At 40.0% G+C, this 21420-nt stretch overlaps 1 protein-coding gene across 1 annotated transcript in view; it reads right to left on the reverse strand.

The window, feature by feature from the left end:
• Positions 1 to 2738: 2738 nt before the first annotated feature.
• The window catches only part of BLNK (B cell linker), a 79792-nt gene continuing 61110 nt past the window's right edge, over positions 2739 to 21420 (reverse strand). The window contains exons 7-25 of the mRNA XM_026050985.1: positions 20817 to 20857; positions 19819 to 19975; positions 18912 to 19081; positions 18316 to 18394; positions 17559 to 17642; positions 16314 to 16339; positions 15768 to 15796; positions 15412 to 15498; positions 14633 to 14675; positions 13402 to 13429; positions 13008 to 13080; positions 12457 to 12487; positions 11422 to 11464; positions 10863 to 10941; positions 10364 to 10395; positions 7821 to 7900; positions 5157 to 5240; positions 4773 to 4928; positions 2739 to 3419 (exon numbers count right to left, since the gene is read on the reverse strand). Of these exons, the coding sequence (XP_025906770.1) occupies positions 3300 to 3419; positions 4773 to 4928; positions 5157 to 5240; positions 7821 to 7900; positions 10364 to 10395; positions 10863 to 10941; positions 11422 to 11464; positions 12457 to 12487; positions 13008 to 13080; positions 13402 to 13429; positions 14633 to 14675; positions 15412 to 15498; positions 15768 to 15796; positions 16314 to 16339; positions 17559 to 17642; positions 18316 to 18394; positions 18912 to 19081; positions 19819 to 19975; positions 20817 to 20857 (1442 nt within the window). The 3' untranslated portion in view covers positions 2739 to 3299. The remainder of the gene's footprint in view (positions 3420 to 4772; positions 4929 to 5156; positions 5241 to 7820; positions 7901 to 10363; positions 10396 to 10862; positions 10942 to 11421; positions 11465 to 12456; positions 12488 to 13007; positions 13081 to 13401; positions 13430 to 14632; positions 14676 to 15411; positions 15499 to 15767; positions 15797 to 16313; positions 16340 to 17558; positions 17643 to 18315; positions 18395 to 18911; positions 19082 to 19818; positions 19976 to 20816; positions 20858 to 21420) is intronic.

Raw genomic sequence — 21420 nt, forward strand, 5'->3', positions numbered from 1 at the left:
GCACGTCAGGCCTGTGGCTGGACAGTAATGGTTTTCCAGGTCAAAGTAATGTGGCCCCATAATGACTACACAGTATTTTGTACTGGTGCAGACTCAGATGCTCTGCTTTTTAGTGTTTTTGGCAAAGCTTCAATTATTCCTCTCATTTTAATGGCCAGGAGGGCAGTATTTGCCAGAGCCTGCATGCCTGCTGTTTGTTCCTGCAAGCATGATCAGCAAGGGAGAGAGCACCTCGGGTTGCTCACTGTCCATATGGGGGTATGTGAACACAGGGCCCTGCCTGCCCCGTGGTGCTGACAGAGTTTTTGTTCTCCACCTTCTTAATGAATCCAGGAGCTGTATTGAGCCTCTGCTGGCAGATGATGGGCAAGTATCTTGATAAATCATGAGGTGTCAACATACTATCATTTCATTTTTCTTTTCCCATCAGTTTGTTTTCCTATGAATTTGGGAACTGTATGCAGTACTGAGCAGAAGAACACTGTAAAATCAGGAAATCTTGAAACAAGGTTGCTTTATATGGTCTTAATTCACTGTCATGTGTGACTGCCCATGGACATTTCTCATTCAGTACAGAGCTGTTCCTCGCTGATGAGCAGTGATTTAACATTTTGTTTCCCTACTCTTCGCTATGCCTCTGCATTACTTAATGCACATTGCTCGAGTATTGTTCTGAATATAGACTTCTTTAGTATGAGCTTTTGCTTAATACTTCATTTAAAGTCTTGAGAGTCTGGCACTGCTGTAGATTAGATTCTAAGGAAACCCAGGTCAGACTTCCATTAAATTAAATTGTAAAGAAAGATCTCAGTTACAGACCCTCAGTAGAAAGTATAGGATTAACAAACTAGCAGCATCACAGTGGATGTGTAAATGATGCAGGGGCAATACTGAGTTATCGAATGAAACATTCAGCTGCCTTAACTGTCCTTTTTACAGGCAGATTCCTGCAACGTTTCTTAACACTCTTGGTTTCTTCAGTAAAGGGGCAAATACAAAAAAAAAATCGGTCTTTACACAACTATGATTTAGCCCTTACATACCACTTCTCAACTAAATGAGATATATAAATCTATATGGAAATAGTAAATGATCATATGTTTAATACTTGTAATAGATGTCTCTTCTATGAGCAGGTTGGAGAGGTTTCTTAATTTGAAAACTCCTTGTTTTTTGACTTTGACTTTTCAAATGTGTCATTTTAAGATCGCTTGTAATATTGTGCAGATGGCAAGATAAAACTTTTGTGCTTACGGCTATACAGAAATAGCTATAAGATCAGGGTCAACAAATGTTTTTCCTCTGAGAAGAACGTGTAAACATAGATGCGGCCTAGTCCTTATCTGTACAGTGTTTCTGATTGTATAAAGTGACCTTAAAGGAGGCCTAAAATCTAGCCCATTGTGTATTCTTTATATCATCAGTAACTTTTTTTTTCTACTTCAAGAATTCCAACATTTTAACAAAAAACTTGTGTTTAACATTTGTTCCAGGGCTGTTGTCATCTAACTTTTTTTTTTTTTTTTTTTTTTACAGCCTTTCCTCAAAATCTCTGCCTGCTGTTGGTGATTTAAGCCAAAGGAAGAATGCAGTTTTGCAACTTGCACGCCTGAATGCTTGAATTTTTGCGAAGTTCTGACCGCTTTCATGGAAAAACAGTGACAGGAATAATCGGCAGTGCTCATTGTACTCTCATTTCTGTATCAGGTAGACAGAAAAGCTATTGCCCATTAAATTCTTGCCTCCTTTTGTTGATGAAATTTTAAGACACCATGTAATAGGGCAGAAAACTGCTAAAAGGGAAAGATGAATTTTTATCTGGAGCATATCATGGTAGTTGTAGGCGAGCTGTGAGCAATGTAGTGTTTGAGAGTTGCATTATTTTTAGAAGTAATTGCTCAAAATCACAAGGTGGAAGTAGTTGGAGACTACAGCTGTAGGTTTCTGCCAGCTTTAAAGATCTAGGAACAAGTACTTGGAGAACAGTGCCCGAGCCAGAACATCAAGACCAGAGCGTATGTATATAGTATCAGTTTTAGAAGAAGTCTTGATTGAGGAGTTTTCACATCCCATGAAATAATAAACCTTCTGAGCTAAGTATTAGGTTAAGTAGGACCTAATTAACATTTCCTCAGCAATTTTTCATTGGTGCACTTGCTCTCAGAAGACAGTAAAGCATAAATCTAAAATTCTCATTTTTGTACTGTTTACCTTTTACCAGCCATGGTTCCCTCCATTTAAACTTTCTACAGCATCAGTTTAGTTTTCACCATGTGCCCCATTCTTTAAATCTTTATTCTTTCCGGAAATGACAGTTTGATCACGGTAATAGAACAGTAAGTAAACTAGTTTGATAAAACAGGCTTACAGCTTTTTTTGTCTGTTAAAAGTAATTCTGCAAGAATTGATTGAGGTAGGTTAGCAAGGAAGCAACGGGCCTGGGCATTCAATAGTAGTAAGGTGAAGAGAAGGTAACAGATCTTAATAGCTCTTAAGGCAAACCTGTATGCTAGAGATGTTAAAAGAAACATTTCATAATAACAAAATTTTGTACAGGCTTGAGATCAAGCCTGTACAAACATGAACATTACAGATAAATTGGAGACAGTGACTTGACCATTTTTTTTTTGTGGAAAGATGCTAAGAAGTGTCAGCCTACAGTACTTCCATACATTACTGACTTCATAACATTTTTATTTATTTTCACATTGAAAATACAAAAAACCCATAAACACATACATATTATTAACGAAGCACTGAAAGTAAAGCTGAGGAAGAGGACAAGGTGTGTTCATTAATCTTAAAAGTTCAGGTAGCTTTTCCCTTAATCACATGAAGTACAGTGCTAGTTTCAGCGTGTACACAGTAGTATCTCAGGTTGAGTTGCTCTAACTCCTGGAGCTGTGCACTTTGCAAGGAGGTTTCTGAAAGCTGTGATCTGTGGTAAAGGTAATAAGTAGAAGGTCACCGTAAGCATTCTCAGTTCTAAAGTGAAGATGTCCTCCAGGAACTCTGCCTTCAAAGAGCAGTCGAGGAACCGAGCTCCGGTAACGAAGCTGTTGATGCAACATTGAAAACCCTTCTCAGATGCAAACTGCAGATAAGACAACCTGCTGTGGCTTCTTGAATGCAATGCTTTTCTGATAAGATGACATGGGGTTGAACTTAATGAGCTGCATCTCTTGCTACTTAGTGGGTGTTGTTAAAGAATATTCTCTGTCATTTTGGATGATCTTCTTTAATACCTGATCCACAAATTTGGGAAAGTGATTAAGAAAAGCTTGGCCATGGCATTTCAGCTATGAAACTCTCACAATATGTTTCAGTTTCGTTGAGTCTTTGGTGTTGTTTTGGCTGTCGATTAGGACAAGGGAGGTGCGCTGATGATTCTCTACTATTTCAGCAACACTGTCAAAGCGCTGGATAGAGAAAAATTAATTAGTAGGGTTAGTTTCCTTTAATGCTCTGACAGTAATTACTGTATTACCTTTTCCCTCTGGTTCTGCCACTGCTGAAGATGGTGGACTTCAGACTTTCATTATCATGTGAGATGCTCTACCTTGGTAAAAGCACCAGTCCTGTACTTAGTCCTGATTTTAATCACAGTTAAGTTTGGACGGTGGAAGAGATTATTGCCACTAGCTGTCTCACCTCACGCTCCTTTCCATTTGTTGTTGGTGCATGCACAAACTGAACCATACAAGTTGCAACCTGGCATGTTAAACCGCCACCTCTTTCAGCTTACCCTAATACACCAAGCTGCAAACTGTGGCTTCATTTGTGGTTCAGCCGCCTGATAAAGGGCTAGTGATGTCTGGCAGTAACCTGGTGCAGACAGCTAGCAGTGATAATTGTTTCAGCTATGCGCTTTTAATCCTTTTGTCGCTGTGAATTAATGCTCTGAATCTGCAAGCTCTGGTGCTTTACCTTTTGGTCTTCAGCCAAATATATATATATATATATACACACACACACACACATATATAAATATATATATATATGTCACTTTTTTTCCCCATGTATCTCTCACTTTTTTTTCCCCCTGAGGCTTTGTTGAGGGCCAGATGAGCTCCAGCCTATTATTTGTTCTGCATTCTCAAAACACTATCTAGGAGGCTGATAATTAGACTCAGGGAAGCCTCTAACTTCCTCGAAAAAACTACTCTGTGCAATGATAAAACCCAATTTTTATTGGTATTTCAGCTCCAAATCTCTGGGCAGCTGTCAGAATAATGATCTGTGTGATATAATAGCCAAGCAGTAATTTTTATACTCTGGAAGTGGAGTTTAACATTTTCTTTATGTGGAAATAGGATTAAAAGTATTCATTGATGGAGGTTTGAAGGAAGGAGCAGTGATGACTTTTTATTCTGGGAAGTTACTGGTGTAAAGCTGTTCTGCCTTTGCAGCCTTCCAAGAAGATTAATTAGAAGCTAGGTAAGCACATCAACAGACTGGAAATGGCTGGAGAATTTATAACTAATGTACTTCTGATCCTCATAACTGCTCAAAATGGTTATATGAGTATATTTTTAAACTAGATCTATGGTTTTAATTAGTTACAATGAGCAGTAGGTAATATTGAACTGGCTGGTCTAATTAGCCTAGTAAATCTTTTACTATATAGGGCATATTTTTATCTTGAGGCATAAGGAATCCATCTGGTCATAGTGCAATTTTGCTTATAGGGCAACATAATTAAAAGAGTAAATGTGGAGAGAAAAAAAATAACAAACAAACCTACCCACACCAACCTCCCTGCCACCTCTCACCTCTTCACCAGTTTTCTCTCTGCCCAGTGCATACTGCCGTGTAGATTCAATGAATCGTACCGGGATGTTGTACACCCTTCTGTTGTAAAACACAACCAGCGTGTATGGTTGTCTTGAGTCCTGTCCAGAACTCTTCCTTATTAAGAAAGATCCATCCTAAAAAAAAGGAAAAGAAATATCTATTTAGTATTTTTCCCCCAACAGTTTCAAACATTGGACACTGGTAGTTGATGGAAAGGATAGAAGATAAAAGAGTTTCACCACAGTAATTTCTTGCTTAACAGTATCTGCATGAGGTAGTACTCTGACCTGTTCAACATACAACTCATATTCTTAGAATATATCCAGTTGTCAAGAAAAATAGAAGTTGGCAAGTCCGAATACCTTATTTGACCGGTACAATGCATCCTCTGCTGTTTTTCGGTCACAGGTAGCAGCATACCATGCTTTACTGAGAACACCAGCATCCTAGCGAGAGAAAGAGTTACTTGACATCATTCGATAGTGCTATGAAACAGTGCTTGTAAAATAAAATAATAGTAAGAGTAATAATAAAATAACTTGGCCTATAGCAGATTTACAACTAGATAATGATGACTGAAGGAGGCAAAACACTTTAAGAAACAGAATTCAGAGAGGTGTTTGCCATGACCTCATGGTTTCCATTGATAGAGGCAGTACAGAAAAAACCTAGTGTGTCAAAACAGAGGTGATGGATGTGCAATACCTCATGTTTATCTTGGGACAAAGATCACATCTGTAACAGAATGCAGAGGGACTGATATAAAATTTTATAACATACCTCCAGGGTATCTCCTTTCTGTGCTCCCCTGTCAACACCTCACCAAGATTACCCTGATCTGTTCACTGATGCTTGGCAAGGTCTACAGCGGCTAGACCTTTCCAGAACCTGTTCTTCCAGGAAAGAGCACTGGGCAAAGATCTTCATCATAGGGACATGAGGCTGGGTAAAGATTCAAAGCAGGAAGATTGGTGGCTCAAAGATAGGCGGATTCTACATTAGAAGATAACAGGTCTGGGAGCATGATAAGCATAAAGATGAAGAGAAGGGAAAGTAAATGCGATAAGATTATGAGTTGGATATAATAGGATACAGTAGAAAACTGGGGAAGATGATGATTTTTTTGGGTGTATGTTTGGGTACAAAAGTAGAGTTTAGGGGTAGGGTGCAGAGGGTGAGATTAGAAAGGTAGAGGAGAAAAGATCTGCCATAAGACTATAAAGAAAAGTCAGAAACAAGAAACTAGACTCTATAACCCCAAAATGAAACAGTTTGCTCAGGTAATCATGGAAAACCATGCTACCTTTTCCCCCTCCCCCTTCATGTTTGCCTGCCAGGTGGGTTTACGAGCTTAACGAGCAGGCTCTGCTCATCACCTGCTCAGACGGCCAGATGGAAGCACATGGCTGGGAGCGGGAGGCAGCAAGGAGAGCGCAGAGCTTTGTGGGCCTGAAACTCTCGCACTGGCTCAAGCCGCATCACATAACTTTACCCCCCAAGTCCTTCAGCATCTCTCTCCTTGGAACAGGATGAGATGAATTGCGAGTACACGAGGTGCTCTGCTACTATGGGAATGTGTGTGGTGAACCTGCCTTTGTCCAGCTAGCAGGAAGGAATGAGCTGCCCTGAACCTTCCTGCTGCCTGGCCCCATCGCTGAGGTAAACGCGAGGCGCAGATTGCTGCTGCAGGGCAGCCAGCAGGTAAGAGCCTGGGAGCACTGGAGTAGTGCAGCAAATGGCAGTACTGCTGCACCCTTATAACTGGTGGGAAATGGTGCCAACTTCAACAGCTATTTTTCATTTCTAACAAAATGGATGTTTTAAGGCTCTGGGGTTGCCTATGGGTGTTGCATAAAAGCCGTAAATATAATTGTTATGGGCCGTTTATTTTTGTGTCTACCAGATTGTTTATTTGAAAGCAATTTTTATAATATCCAGTGTGACATACTGTTAAAGTTGTTCCAGAACTGCTAGGCCTTTGTGTTCCTCGCTGGTGTATTATCTTGGCCATGGCAGCCTTTTGGACACGGGGTGTCACTGGCTCTGCAGAACAGAGCTTTTGTGTTGCACTCAACAGAACTATTTTTACCATATTTGTGACTACCAGGCTAATAAGGACGGCTTCCTGTGTCTTGTGGTCTCCCTTTGTCCAAAAGAGGAATAAAGAATACAGTATAGAAATGAAAATAGCTTTACATAATGCTTAGATGAATAATCTTAATGCTTATGGAACAAAACATAGGAAATGTTCATAAAACTACCTTAGTGTTAGCTGCAATGGGAAGAAGTCCATTTAAGGGAGCAGAAAGGAATAGACCAGTGAAGGGGAAGCATCACAGACTCCCCAGAGAAGGAAGATCAGCAGTGGCTCCCCCTTCTCAGCTTTGCTGACACCCCAAACAACACTAAAAGGGCAGTGTTTGCAATTGCATTCTGCCAGGTTGGGATACACAGAGGAGCTGCCTCCTTTTCCTTCAAAAAGCTGCTGGAATTTCTTAGCACATCTCATCAGCACAAGCTAATGCTAGAGCTGTAGATGGTTTCACTGTATCTGCTTGGTACAATTTGTTTTTCAGGACCCTAGCAGACAAAAAAGTATAGCTATAAATAGAAAAAAAGGCAGCAATTAAAAGCAGTCTCAAGGGCAAGACTAAATTTACTAAACTACAAGTTCCTTGTACCAAATGATGGCCGAGTACCATGAGCTAGGAATTTGGAAAGATCTGAAAAACTAAACTGAGAAGCTTTTTCAGTTTTTGTTTAAAATGAGCTTTTTTTTTTTTTCTCTGCAGTTTATTGAAACTCTCCTATATGTGCTAAAACATTTTGGATGAAAGCAGACTTTTAGATTATTTGTGCCATAAATAAAGTTTCCGCTGCAGAAGGGGCCAAAGTCTTTATATAAAGGGAAAATGGAATGTGTGTGGCCTCAGCAAAGGAGTCTGCCTTAGGAGGGGAAATACTATTTTAAGTAAACTAAAGGATTAGAACACTTTATCTTGAATTGCCTTTAGCTAATGTTATACCTGGTCTGCAGTACTTGAAACTGATGAACAACTGTGGCGAGGGGAAGCACCCAGAGAACGGTTTGCAGCTTCTGGCACTTCTAGAAAAGAAGAGAAAACAACATGTAAGTTTTAAAAGTACATTAAGTTTTGCTGTGATCATTTTGAAAGATCTGGGCACATTTTATCTGTGGAATCATTCGAGAGCTCTACTTGCATGGACCCTATGCGAGTGCCTTGTCTGCTCACAAGAAGATCCTTATATATAAAGAAATAGTTAAGCTATTAACCAAGTTATTTCCAAAGCTATATTTAGTACGCAAGGATAAAAACAATCCCAAGCAAATCAGAATATAGCTATGAGTAAAGAAAACTCAAGAAGACAACATGAAAAGCACTCTAATATGAGAGGTAGCCATATAGGCAAGGAAGTCATGTAAACCAATCACTTATTTTATCCAAATGAATTGCTTGTACACGTATACAAGAAACCTAGACAGCAAAACAGAGAAGCAGCACTAGTAGGAGAGACTATGAAGTATGAAAAGAACAGAACACAGGAGAAAACATGCAATATTGTGAAAACAAAGCATCGTAGAATATAGCTATCATGGCTGAAAGCCATGAGGCTTTCAGGTAGAGAAATCTCTACTATTAAAGAGCAGATTTCTATAAAAAGCTGAGTGTTGGAATTATCAAGATGGAAGGCTGTATTTCCTATGTTTTACTTATTGGAAAAAAAATGCTATTAGTATTGTTAGTGCTCACCTATTCCTGGATAGGATTCTTTGCAGACTGCTTTACTAAAAAAGTCACTAATACATCTCTGATTTATAATTTGGTTTCTGAAAGCAACAAGAGTATTACAGCCATTACATAATGATTCAGAGGAGCTCAGAGGCTTCTGTGTGGAGCAGATTTTCTAGTTTAGGAGTAGATAACTACTGGAGTAGTTATCTGGAAGAAGTATATTCCAAGTAGTTATATAGGATGAGAGTTGTTAGGAGCAGTTCCAGCTCTTGGTGAATGAATAATCATTTGGAGGTGGCTGCTAAGAATTGTTTTCCTGAGAGATTTTGCCTAACTGGCTGCAAAAACTGTAGCTGACAATTCCATTGTATGTATTAAGAACTGGCAGAAGTCAAACTGAGTTTGACTTTACAGAGAAAATGAATAAGAGGCTCCTTAGCCATGCAAAAATGAAAGGAGAAAATGGGACTGTCTGCAGTAAGAGTTGCAATGAGTTTAAAGATAATCTAGGTACTAAATTAATAGGAGTTCTGGTGCAGGAATGGAAATTTCCACAACCAAGTTGGAAGCAAAACTGTGGAAGTTTAGTGCACTTGAACTGGCAGGCCCAGCTAATCTTTATTCCAAAAATCTGAAAAACTGGCACAAGAAATTACTGGGATGGTAGCAATTATTGTAAATAAATTTCAAGTCAGGCTGAAGAATACCAAACATAATAGCTATATTTAACAAAATGGAAAAAGTGACCTGAACAGCTACAGGCCTTTTTGTATGAATCAACAGAACACAAGGCCCTAGAAAAGAATTTGAAAGAAAGAATATTTTAACATGTGGAGAGAAAAGCAGCAGGATAAAGACTGACATTTGCCTAAATAGATCAAATCGGACTAATTCTAATCACTCTTTTGTAAAAACACCCAATTTCTGTGAAAAGGAAATATTGTACTCACTGTGGACTTTGATAGAACATTTGATAATGCGCCATATGGGAAATTAGTGATTTTAAGGAAGAAAATAAATGTTAGTGCAAGACTTGTGTGGTAATAAGGAAGAGCCAGCAGATTCTGCTGAAAACACTTTGCGGATTGGGACCAGTTGCATCTGTGATAAAGTTGCTAGGAACCAGACATAAAATGATGGTGGGTTAATGAAATCAGCTTATCAGAGTATTGGTTAGTACTAGATGACCTCAAAGAGAAAAGTAATAGATAGAGCACAAAATTCAGTTGTATGTGATGGGAGCAGACAAACTTAGGAGCATCAGCCCATCACAAGAGCAGGGACCAGGATTCTACAGTGCAAAAGGAGCTGTAACTGCAACACACATCAAGCAAATATTTGCAGGAACTCTGGGGAAGTAGCAATGACAGGGTACAAAGTATAAGCTAGGCCACATTCAAACTACGTGCAGTTCTCATCATCCTGGTACATTAAAAAAGATAAATTCAGACACAAACACACGCGGGAAAGAACTGATAGGAAGGTCAAATGTCTGTCCGCTAAACAGAGACTAGATAAATAGGAGATCTAATTTACACTTCTCTGTGGAAGTGAGTTCATATACAAATTACTTAATTTGTTTTGAACTGTGAACTGAAACTTTTAAATGTCTCTTTGAAAGTATTATTTACAGAAGAGCCTTACCATTTGCCATTATAAACATACCATGACTGACTGCAATATATATATGCATATATATAAAAATATTAGCTTCTAATGAATAGGCAAGGCAGCTGAAAATGATCTTAATTCAAAGATCAATTTGAACTTACATATTAAATCGCATCTTAATTCAAAATCCAAATTATACTTACTTGGCAGAGATGAAGGCTTTGGGGGCAAAGATCTGAAATAGATAAAAAGATTACAGAAAAGTCTGGGGAGATCTCTCTAGTTCTGAGAACACAAGAATTGAGTATTTGGAGATATGCAAGGGACATGCCCAGCTCACCCATTGGCCCACCGAGAGATAAGGAATAGATACAGCTATTTAAAAGATAATTAAATAAAAACCAGTTCCCACTAATACTGGCAATTAGTAATTTAAACATCTGGCTTAAATATTATCCATCAACTATTTAGAGGACATACCCATCCATTCTTGTTGGTGATGGTTACAGTATTTGGACACATTTTTTTAATTTACTGCTCCTGTGAGGCTTCAGGAAATGTGCCTTAAAAAACAAAAACATGTCCCCACCAAGAGCAGGCTACAGAAACCAGTGCCCCCCTGAGCCTCCCCCGGCTGGGTGCAGACCAAGCAGTAGGGGCTGGTAGGCAGAGCCACTCGAAAGAGGAGGAAAAGGGATTTACTTTGGGGTGCCGCTTGGGAAGGGCGGAGGAGGAAGCTCCTGGCTGGAAGCTCGCCGTCGCTCTGCTGCTGTAGGTTTCTCTGCAATTTGGGGGAAACAAATTGCAGAGTCAAGATTTCTTTGGAAAAACATTGTCCCCGGTGTGAGATGCCCGGTACTTTAGGGATTTTTATTAAATGTGGCAGGGTGCCATCCCGCTGTTTTCCTTATTGCCTGGTGGCAGCCACTAAGCCTGCAGGCAAGCGGCCGTGCCCCAAACGCCATCAGGAATCCAAGGGGAGACGATGCTCCGGCGCTTTCCCTCCCTTCCTCCTTCCCGCTTTGCGGCACGATGCTGCTGGATACAGCTGGATACCCTGCCAGGAACCGCGCTGGGTTCACTGCTGCTGGGGAACAATGAGCCACGGGCTGCCCAGGGCCAGTTCTGTGCTGCTGAAACCAAAAACCCTCCAACAACCGAGAATCAATTGAATGTGATGTGGTTCGTTTCATGTTTTTAATAACTGGAAATGAAATTCTCATGAATGTCAACTTTCCCCGCAGTAGCGGACATAATTTACCTTCATTTACAGCGAAGGCCTCTCTGGATGGTAAAGCTGGTTTCTGCAATAAAAGAAAATAAAATATTAAATGGCATATAATTTGAACAGTTGGTTAAACAGTTTATATTTAGAATTGAGAGCAGCTCAGAGGCATTAGGAGACAGACACAGCCACTCTGGGACTATCCTCTAGTTGCATGATCACACAGCTCTGGAGTTTGCAAAACAGCTTTGGAAGGAATCCCAGTTTGTGTGCGTTCATGAGTTGGACAAAAGTAAAAGCTTGTGACAAATGTTTAGTAAAATGAATGGAATCTCCCCAGGAGAAGTTTATGTTTTCACAAATGATTCATTCTGGTTTGAGACGTCCACAAGATGAAAAGTTCATCCTAAATACTTTGCAGTCAAAACTGCAATATTCTCCTCTTGGTCAAGCTCAGCCCGCTAGGTGTCTCAGCACTTCACTGAAGGGGAAATTCAGTTTAGCTGACAGAGGAAACTGTCCCAGCCTTTCAGTTTCATTTATTTTCATTTTGAAACAATTAAAATAAATTACCAGTTTCAGAACTTAAAAAAAAAAAATCCCCCCCTTACATGAGGTTTTAGAGATATATTGCATCATTTGAAAAAATTATTGAAAAAACTTGCAACTAGTTCTGGTAAAAGCCTGCATCTCCTTTGAGCTGTCATTCTCCTAATATATCCATAGTCTCTATAGGCAGACCCTGGTGATTTCAGCTGATACCTCTGACTGGCCCGTGCTCCCTTTTAGTCAGTCTTTGTATTGTCCATTCATTGTTATATCCTGGAGTATCATATCCAAACATCTATTTAATCTATACATCCTTCTACCTGAGCTTTCCTACTGCTGCTTCATTCATATAATGACACACAAATGCCTGTAATAAGTTTATATTTTGTGATTTCACTTTTCTCCCTATTCTCTTCATGCCTTTATGTTGTACCCATATTTACGATCAAGTTGAGTCTTGCAAGAAAATGAAAAATTACATGTAAAATTACCACATAATTATGCAATTATAAATCAACTTACTGCTGGACTTACTGCATTTGAAGTTTTCTTTCTGCAAATTGGAAAGAAATAGGCTATGGTTACTTAACAGAAGCATGTAATTCTTTTAGCACCTAAGCACCAGGCTCATAAGATGCTTTTGGCAAAGGGGACATGGAGTTCTTTTAATGGAGACTGGTAGCAATAGTAAAATAAAGCTCTGTCCAAAGCCTAAGAAGGCAACTTTGGTGGAAGGGAAAGGTTTCAAGCAAGAGAAGCCACCCCAGCTATCTGCAGCTCTCAGCACGCACGGCCATGGCAGCAGTAAATCACTAAATTAAACCAGGGAGCATCTGCCCCCAGGGCAGGCAGTGAGGGGCCATGGCTCCGCCATACAAGCAGTATTCCTGCAGGAATAGCCATGGATGGCACAGCAGCAGTGATCGCAGCTTGTTTTTACCCAGTTGGGATGTGTGTCATGAAAAGCAGAAGTTTCTCCTCAATTCTGGTCGCCACAGGCAAGGATAGGATTCTGCTCCTAGTGCATTTCACCCCATCCCTCCCCAGGTAGGGCTTGTATTTTCTTTACTCACATGACCCTGGGTAATGGAGAAGGAGCTGCTCCGGTGGGGAATCTGGACTCCTGAGTGCTATTGAAGCCATGACCTAGAGATTTATACAATATATTTAGTATATAATATTAGCAATATCTAAATAGCATGTTTGCTAAAAGCCCGTGCTGCAATGGCAGAGCCATTTCAGCGTTAAAGTAATAAAAGCACAAAAATGTATCCATTGGTTTAAGTTCCTCTTGACATATTCTCATGCTGGTTAATCTAGAAAACAGTTGAGTAGCCTCCCTCATTGCTGACAGATAAGGATCAAAACCACCGACACACTCCCCTGCGTGCGGTATTAAGGTCACCCATCTCACTCACTATAACAAATCCCTCTCCTATCACCATGTCTTCAGAACAGGATACTTACTTTCCTCATTATCATTTGCTTCACGGTCCTGAAATGGGGGAGGAAAAAAAAAGTGTTAGATCTTACATGGAGCAATTAAAAAAATAATTATATAATAGAAGGTGCCTAAATAATCTGTTCTTGGCAAACTACTCTAATCTTTAAGAAATATTAGTAGAGAATGCATATAATATTCATCATCCTTTTTACCAGTTTTCATCAGGGAATTAAAAATATTTTAGCAAATTTCTGGATATTATGATAAACTTGGGATTTCACATAGTCTAGAGAAAGGTGGTCCCAAATTTTGCAGCAGGATCTTTTGGTGGATATTTAACTTCTGATCTGGAATGTAAAAATTTTGCAAAAGACCCAGAATTCGGAGCTAGGCTGGGGCAGAGTTTGATGCACGTAGCTTTTGGCACTGATGCTGATGCAGTTACTGTCACCTCCATGCTTGGTACTTGCTCTCGATGTGCACTCGCTCTTGTGCTCGTACACGTTAGGGAAACTGTGGTACAGAGCAGTTTAAGGAACTAATCTGGCTGAAAAAAATAACCACCTTTCTGTATTTGCTTTTGCTCATTTGCTGCTCAGTTAGGTGCATTTCCCAGTAGTTTGCTTCATAAAAACCTTTGCTCTTGCATATCGAGGGGGACAGACTGAGGACAAGGACAGAGATAAAAAGGATGATTAGCACAGCCATAGGAAATCCAAAACTCATAATTACTGCTTTGTGGACTGCACTTTCAAGTGGTATTGTTTACTCAGACTACTCAGTGTGAGATGTCATAGGAAGATGCATTTTGCATTTAAAAAAAGATATATATAAAAATTAAAAATTAATCCTTCATTATCCAAATAAATTAAAAATAAATTAAAAATGAATCCTTCATTCTCCAAATACGAATGAGGCTGAAAGACGATGCTTCAGGATGGGCAAGATCATGCATTGCTACTGGTTCTTGGATTGGCATTGGCTTTTTTTAGTACAAGCAGTTTTTAGACTTATTGCTTAAACCATTTCATTTTTTTCATAGAACTCTGGAAATGTTTTGTTTTCATACAGATGTTAAGTATGTTTCTTTGGCCCAAAAGATTAGAGAGCACTATTTCAATGTTAGATCAACCTGAAAATCAAAGTAGTCCTTTGTTCCTGTTATCCAATCCAGATAATAGAAAACATCTAGCTATAACACAGATATTGGAAAAGCTTGGCAGGTTTTCCTAGAGTGGCACATTAGTTACTCACTGCTTTTGGATGGAGACGATTTCTGGGAAGAGGCACAATATTTCTGGAAAATAAACAGAATAGGTTAAACTGAGGGTTTTTTTTATTATTATTATTGGCTCAAATATGTATTTCACCATCTCGAGCAGACGAGGTCTGCAGTAGCTGTGGCATAGGCTTGGGACCACTCCTTGCCCGCAGCGCGGGGCTCTCGTTGAGGAGCCTCTGGCCCGGACCTCGGCTGTCCCGGGACTGCCCAGGGCTCCCTGGACGCCCCTCGCGACGCAGCCTTACGGAGCCGCCTGCTCCTCCTGGGCACGTGGAGTATTTTGCACGGTGATGCCTGGAGATTACCAAGCAGCCACACTCCTGGGCGGCTGTGAAACAAGCTGCACTCTCCAGTTTCCTTTGCCTCTTTTCCTCCAGAGAGTTGGAATATAACTTGTTAATTTATACCACCAATTTATACCAGCCATGTCCAGCTTCTTTGCCAGCTCTCCTCTACCTCATCTGCAAGGGCCAAGGGATGTTCGCAGGGAATACAGAGGCCAATAAGAGGACTTGAGATTGGCTTGCAGAGAGGTTTTAATACTAATAATACTAATTATACTACATAACATACTAAATCAAGTACGGAAATTGACAAGGAAGCCAAAACTTTCATTTTAAACTTGTCCCAACATCTCCAGCTTGTTCTGTTCACGTGTCCTGACAACATTCGTGGTCTGAAGGGCGCACAGTAAAGAGAGGGGTTTGTCCCCGTTCTTGTTAGTTATTGACATGAGCTGCTTTTGATTCACCTGGAAGTATCCAGCTTTGGAGACATGTTGAGCATGTGGGAGTGCTCTGCATTCTGAGTGGGTGTAGAAGGAAGTGGCTTAGTGAACCTAGAAACAAAACAAGAATTCAGAAAGGAAAATTTTATTAAAAAATAATGGTTAAAAAAATCTCCCCATCCCCTCCAAAATCCTAAAAATATCTTTAAGAGAGATAAATATATACATATGTATGACTCTGGTTTTAGTAAAATTAACAGAGAAATGAATTACATTATTTTGAATTGTATTATTATAGATGAGAATGTTTTCCTGACAAATTTCAAGTAATGCCAATATGCATTTCAAGTAATACACAAATATTCATAGCAATGGATTACCTGTTTACTGGTGATGGTGATGGTTTTTCCTTTAAGAGAAAGCACACCAAATTATTTGGTTATCCTAACATTTCATAAAATACATCCATATGACCACATTTTTGTCAACATAGTAACTCAGGTTTACTAGAGCTGACTTTCAGCCTATCCTGTATCTTGGTGCAGATTACTAGGCAGAGCTGTAGAAGTCTACACCTGAACACAAAAATGGGACATTCTTAGGGCATTGCTAGACCATGTGTCATGTCACCAGTGCAAGCAGGAGGAAAATGACTGTGTCAGAAGTGTCATCATTCCTTTGGCTGCTCTTGTGCTTCTCACTTAGGCTGCTGCTTCCCAGACTGACCACTATTACACAGGACTAGGAAAAGCCAAACCTTCCCCGTTTATTCTGTTCTGCCATTAAATTCTAGGTGCAGAGATTTTTCCTCGTTTTCCCCCTTGGAAGTTTTGGTAATCTTTTTCCCCTCGTCCTATCCAATCACATTTATATTTTTCCTCATAGACAGAGAGGAGCATGAGCCATAAAAGGCATAGTGGCCTTACCTCTTCTTCAGGAACCTCATAGACTTCTATAGGATAGGGAGAGAAGAAAAAAAAAAAGCGTTGGATAACAAAATGCAGCATGGGGTTCCTTAGCAGGGAAACTAGTTTGATTTTATATCAATTGTCCTTTTACTTCTGGAAAAATAATTTAGAGAGGGCCCCTAAAGCTCAATTCTGCCCAGCTGGTGAAATTTCACAGACCCTAAACTGCAAGGGAGCTGCACCCATATTCTTTCAATAGGAACTCCTCCCACCCCATTAAGGGAATCAAATCCAAATCAACTCTTTTGCCTTGCTAGTGTCCATCCTTGAGCTCCATCTCACACATATATTTTAATTAATGGATGTTAAAAGCCAAAAATCACTAGCATCCTCATCTATGTCTATTTTCCTCAATGAAAACTGAACTACAATAAATTTTAGGTCGGGCTTTGTTGTGTTTGCTGTGCTGAGAAGGGCTTAGGCACCCACTAGGGGGAGGCGTTTTACTTTTTTTTTGGTGCCAATTCTGTCAAGGGAGGGTTGTTGGTCAAAATCTGATTTACACAAGATAGAAAGGGTATTAAAATGTCTTAAAAGCATATGACAAAACTAAGTCAATGAGAAAAAAAACGTTTTAGTTTATGACTTGAAAGTCAAACACCTCACTAGTGAATAAGCACAGCCTGTTGAAGAACCGAGTTACCGGTTTGCAAAGGTTACTTGCCAAGAAGCTAGTACCATGATGAGGAAATAGAGCAGCTAAAAGATTAAGCAATTAGATCTGCACTTTCAAAAGCTTTTGTTTCTTTTCCCAAATAACTGCTTCTTAAAGAACTTACAAACCGGAACGCTGTTATGCTGGGTGTGCAAAACAGCAGTTTTATACAAAATTTCATAAAGACTGAAACTTGATGTGATTTTAAAATACCGAGTGTTGGTTCCTACAGGGTAAGGAGATTAACAACATACTGGCTCTTGTAATTATTTTAGTTATATTGATCCACTTGAGTTCTTTTTCTAGAGCAGAAGATGAAAAATAACGTAGTTTGGGGCAAATGGCTTGTTCCAGATTTATTCATTATTAAAACAGATTTACTGTTAAAGCTCAGCGAAAAACCTGCTACAAAACAAAAATACCTCGGGGAGCATACTTTATTTTGCAGAAGGATGTCATATGCTCTCTATTTTGAATGCATAGAGTGTAATTCAATACCATTCATTGTTGGACTATGTTATTTTAGCAGCAATACAAAATCCACCTACCTTGTGTGTCAGAAGGAAGAGAAGGCTTTGCAGAGGTGGGGAAAGTTGACTTCGTTGTTGGCTTCACAAATCTGTTCACAGGAGCTAGAAAGAGATATGTGTACATATGGATATGTGTGTACACTCATCCATCCATGGGTATGTTTACATAAGAGCATTTTTTTTAAAGTAACATTTATTAAGATCCTAGTGAGAGCCTACTCCTTGGGTGACCTTGAGAAGTCAACTAAGGCAGAGCAAAAGCTCTTGTTTTAGAAGTAAAACCATCACAGTGTTCTTGCCTTGCTGACTAGATCCAATGCTGTCAGTAATGTCAGAGAGCAGAGCTACATACACTTCTCCATTTTTCACTCTAGGACTGTATTTTCATTCTCCAGCTAAATACACTTTGGAGTGATATTAAAAAAATACTCTATTTTTCTATTTACTATTAGGCTTTAGGAAAGCCTAAAAAGGCTCAGAAAACAGAATTATATTTCTGCAGCGCTCACGAATGAGAAAGGTCTCACGCCATGAAAAATATCCTGGGTGAACCTGGGCTGAACTTTAAAATAGCTGAATGAGAGAGGTAGGAATTAAACATGGCTCTGAAAGATAATTCGGTCTGTCCTGTCACGGACAGAGAGGCAACTCCCTTGCAGGCTGTATTCCCTTCAGCAGCTGCACTTCCTCTCTTTGAACCCTACAAATAGGCATCAATTCCACCTATTTTTAGCACTATAATAAACAGTTATCAGCTTATATGATTAAAACTCACGCCTCGTAGGCGGTGACGTGGTGCTTTCCGTGGGTTCGATGTAGTTGTCGTCGTCGTCCACCGGCACAATGTAGTTGTCCTGTGAGGAACATAGGACAGGAGTCAACTGGTTAAGTCTGCCTCACCTCAAACAAGGGCTGGGAACGAAGCGCGAGCAGCAGCTCATGACAGCTGCCCTGTCACAGGGCCTGCTATCTCAGACACTTATCACACCATGTGGATGGGATTCTCTGAAACTGAAAGCCCTTCACTAAATAACCCCAGTTACAGCCTGGTGGATAGAGGCCCTCCTTTCCCTTCATTTGTGCTGTAAGAGTAAAGGTCTCTATGGCCTGCAGCTTGCTATGGATATGAGCAGGAATTATTCTGTGCTCCAAATGACTTCCACAGACACTTGAAGCAAGCAAATATCAACTAGGAATTACCCTGGTACTTGCAGCTTATTGCTTGTGAGCCAAGAAATGATTGGAGCTGTGGACAGATAGGCTGGTATGGAAGCCAGCACGTGGAACTGCTGTCTGCTCTACCTCATGATTTCTTCAGGGCCACCATTCATTTAAACCATTGAAACAAGTCTATCTATCCATGAATGTTACCTCATCATCGTGGCACTCCTTCGGCTTTGGTGGTATTTTTGGTTTTGGAGCAGTAGACTGCACTGGCAGCGCTGGCTTGGATGGCTTCTTTGGTCTGGACGCGGCAGGACTGGGCATGGTTGGGAGAGGTTTGTTGATGGGAGGAGGCTGCTGGTGACTAGTGCGATTGTCTTTCAATGAAGAACAAAACAATTTTGGTAAAAATTACTTATTAGCCTCTGGACACTCTTCTACTTATGCAAGCAAATTACTCTGGCAGCAACTTAAATCAAAAAGCAGACCTAAGTGCCTTCAGGTCCAGATTTTGAGACGTATCTGCAAACTAGTCCCATGTCATCACTCAGGGTAACAACCCAGTCCTGTTTATCAGGCTGCAGAGGCCACCTGGACCCTTGACTTGCATGAACAACAGTTTCTTAGCTCCTCTGGAAGGAGATGGGGCCAGATGGTGCTGGCATGCGCGGTGCCAGCGCAGCCTCTGCTAACTGGAAGTGAAAGAGAATATATCTGTCACGGGGAAAAGTAACAGTTGTGGCATAAAATGTGGAATTGAAATGGAAATTATGCAGGTGTTATTTTAAAAACTCTTCACCTATTCAAAAGACAGGTAGGTAACGTGTTTGTAAACTTCTGTGAGTGCGTGTATGGCACTAGAGCACTTCAGCAGCTATTCTATAGCCAATAGTCCCTTAAAATTACATGAAAACTCTAGGCATTGCTGGCAGCAATGCTAACTTGTTTTATGCTATAGTAGCAAACCATACCCCAGAAAGCTGAGGACCCGATTGTCAGAATTAAAAGCAGACTGTGGAGAAAGGGACAGGTTAGTCCACTTGAGGCCATTTCTCTTTTGGCGCTGACAAATAAGCAGTTATCAGGCTGATGTCACTGACTGCTCCGTATCTACCTGCGTATTCGCCCCGAGAGATAGGGAATGCCGAGGGAATCTTCTTTTTCTCCTGCTCGCTTGGAGGCGGTTCGTAGCTGTCATCAGCAGCCTCTTCGCTGGGGACCATGTACATCTCAGAGTCAGAGTGGTCATCTGGATTTTCATAATCGCTGTCCTAGAGACACAGAATTTCCTATTTCTCACTTCATAACACACTTATGGCTTCATAACATGAAGACATTTGAATATCCTCTCAGGAGGACAATTAACAAAACTAAAAAATACACAGAAAAGACAAATCACCCTCCTCTTCAGTGTTCCCTCTCCAAACAGGTAGGAATTCGGCCTCTCTCCAATTCTGCTCCAGGTCCTTACCTGGCCCCTTCTCCTCAGTGCCCCCATGAAGTCTTCATCATTACCAAGGGCTGTGTCTTCGGCTTAGGGACCAACAGCTTGAGTTCCTTAACAGGCCACATCCTTCCTTGCTCCAACCAAAACTCTTTATATGTCCCACCACTTCCTCCTTTCCTATTAGAGACCTAACTCCTGAAGGAAATCAGTTGTACAGCGTGGCAATTAATTAACTCTGGAAGGCAGCTCATAAAGTTGTCTAGAATCTGACCACAGGTTTTTCATTATATTAAAAAAAAAATAAAAAAAAAAAAAACAAAAAACAACAAAATAAGTCTTTTTCTTCCCCAAACAGAACTTCCTCATTTCTGAAATTACTGTTCAGTTTAAGAAGTCCCTCAAATTGATGCCACTTCTTTACTTGCCTAAAAGGCTCAACACTCATGGCTGCAGTTGACAGGGCTGCTCCTGGTGAATGCAAAAAAATGAAGTTCCTAAAAATCAGTGGCTGCTTGTAAATAAAGTTGATGTCACAAACAAGATACAATTTCAGGGCTATAAGTTCAACCACAATTCAGCAAATCAAAAATAAACATTCATTATTATTATTTGTGCTGAACTTGTTGCTACAGTAACTTCCTACTACTTCCCAAAAATATACTTACAAAATCATCTGACCATTGTTCCTCTTCATTGCCTGCATGTTCTAAACCAAACAATAGAGTTACTTCAGGAAATGAAATAGCATAAATATGTATTTTAAGTACAGATTCAAGAAATTCTATCATATTCAGTTAAATAAAATAGTGACATTGTCTTCAACAGAAGAACAACACAACTATTTTTGACAGAATAAACTCTCCTGCTTATTTGTTTCTCATAAACCAATATAGAGGGCTTGTAAAAGCTGCATAAAATGGTAAATTGTATCTGGTCTGGACAGTAGAGTGTGTCGTGCTAACGCATCTCAGTTTTAAATATGGGTAACAATTTCTATGTAAAGAAGCTAGTTTTGAAATTCAGGATCCTCAGTTCTTTTTTTTCCCCCTTTGTCTGAGGTTCCAGGGTAGGAGGCTAATGAAGAGCAGCAGCAATAACCATGGTTGGCTGATAACTCCAGAAAGTGCCCTCTTCTACTGCAGTATTTTGTATTGTTTCCTTAACAAAACATGCACATGGACATGAGCAAGTGTGTGGGCACTGCTGTATATACTTCTACTGGTACTTTAAGAAAATTCATTATGTCAATTAACTATGTCAAGTGAATCT

The sequence above is a fragment of the Nothoprocta perdicaria genome, unplaced genomic scaffold (assembly GCF_003342845.1).
Source record: "Nothoprocta perdicaria isolate Ctin4 unplaced genomic scaffold, notPer1 scaffold_111, whole genome shotgun sequence".
NCBI classification, from domain to species: domain Eukaryota; kingdom Metazoa; phylum Chordata; class Aves; order Tinamiformes; family Tinamidae; genus Nothoprocta; species Nothoprocta perdicaria.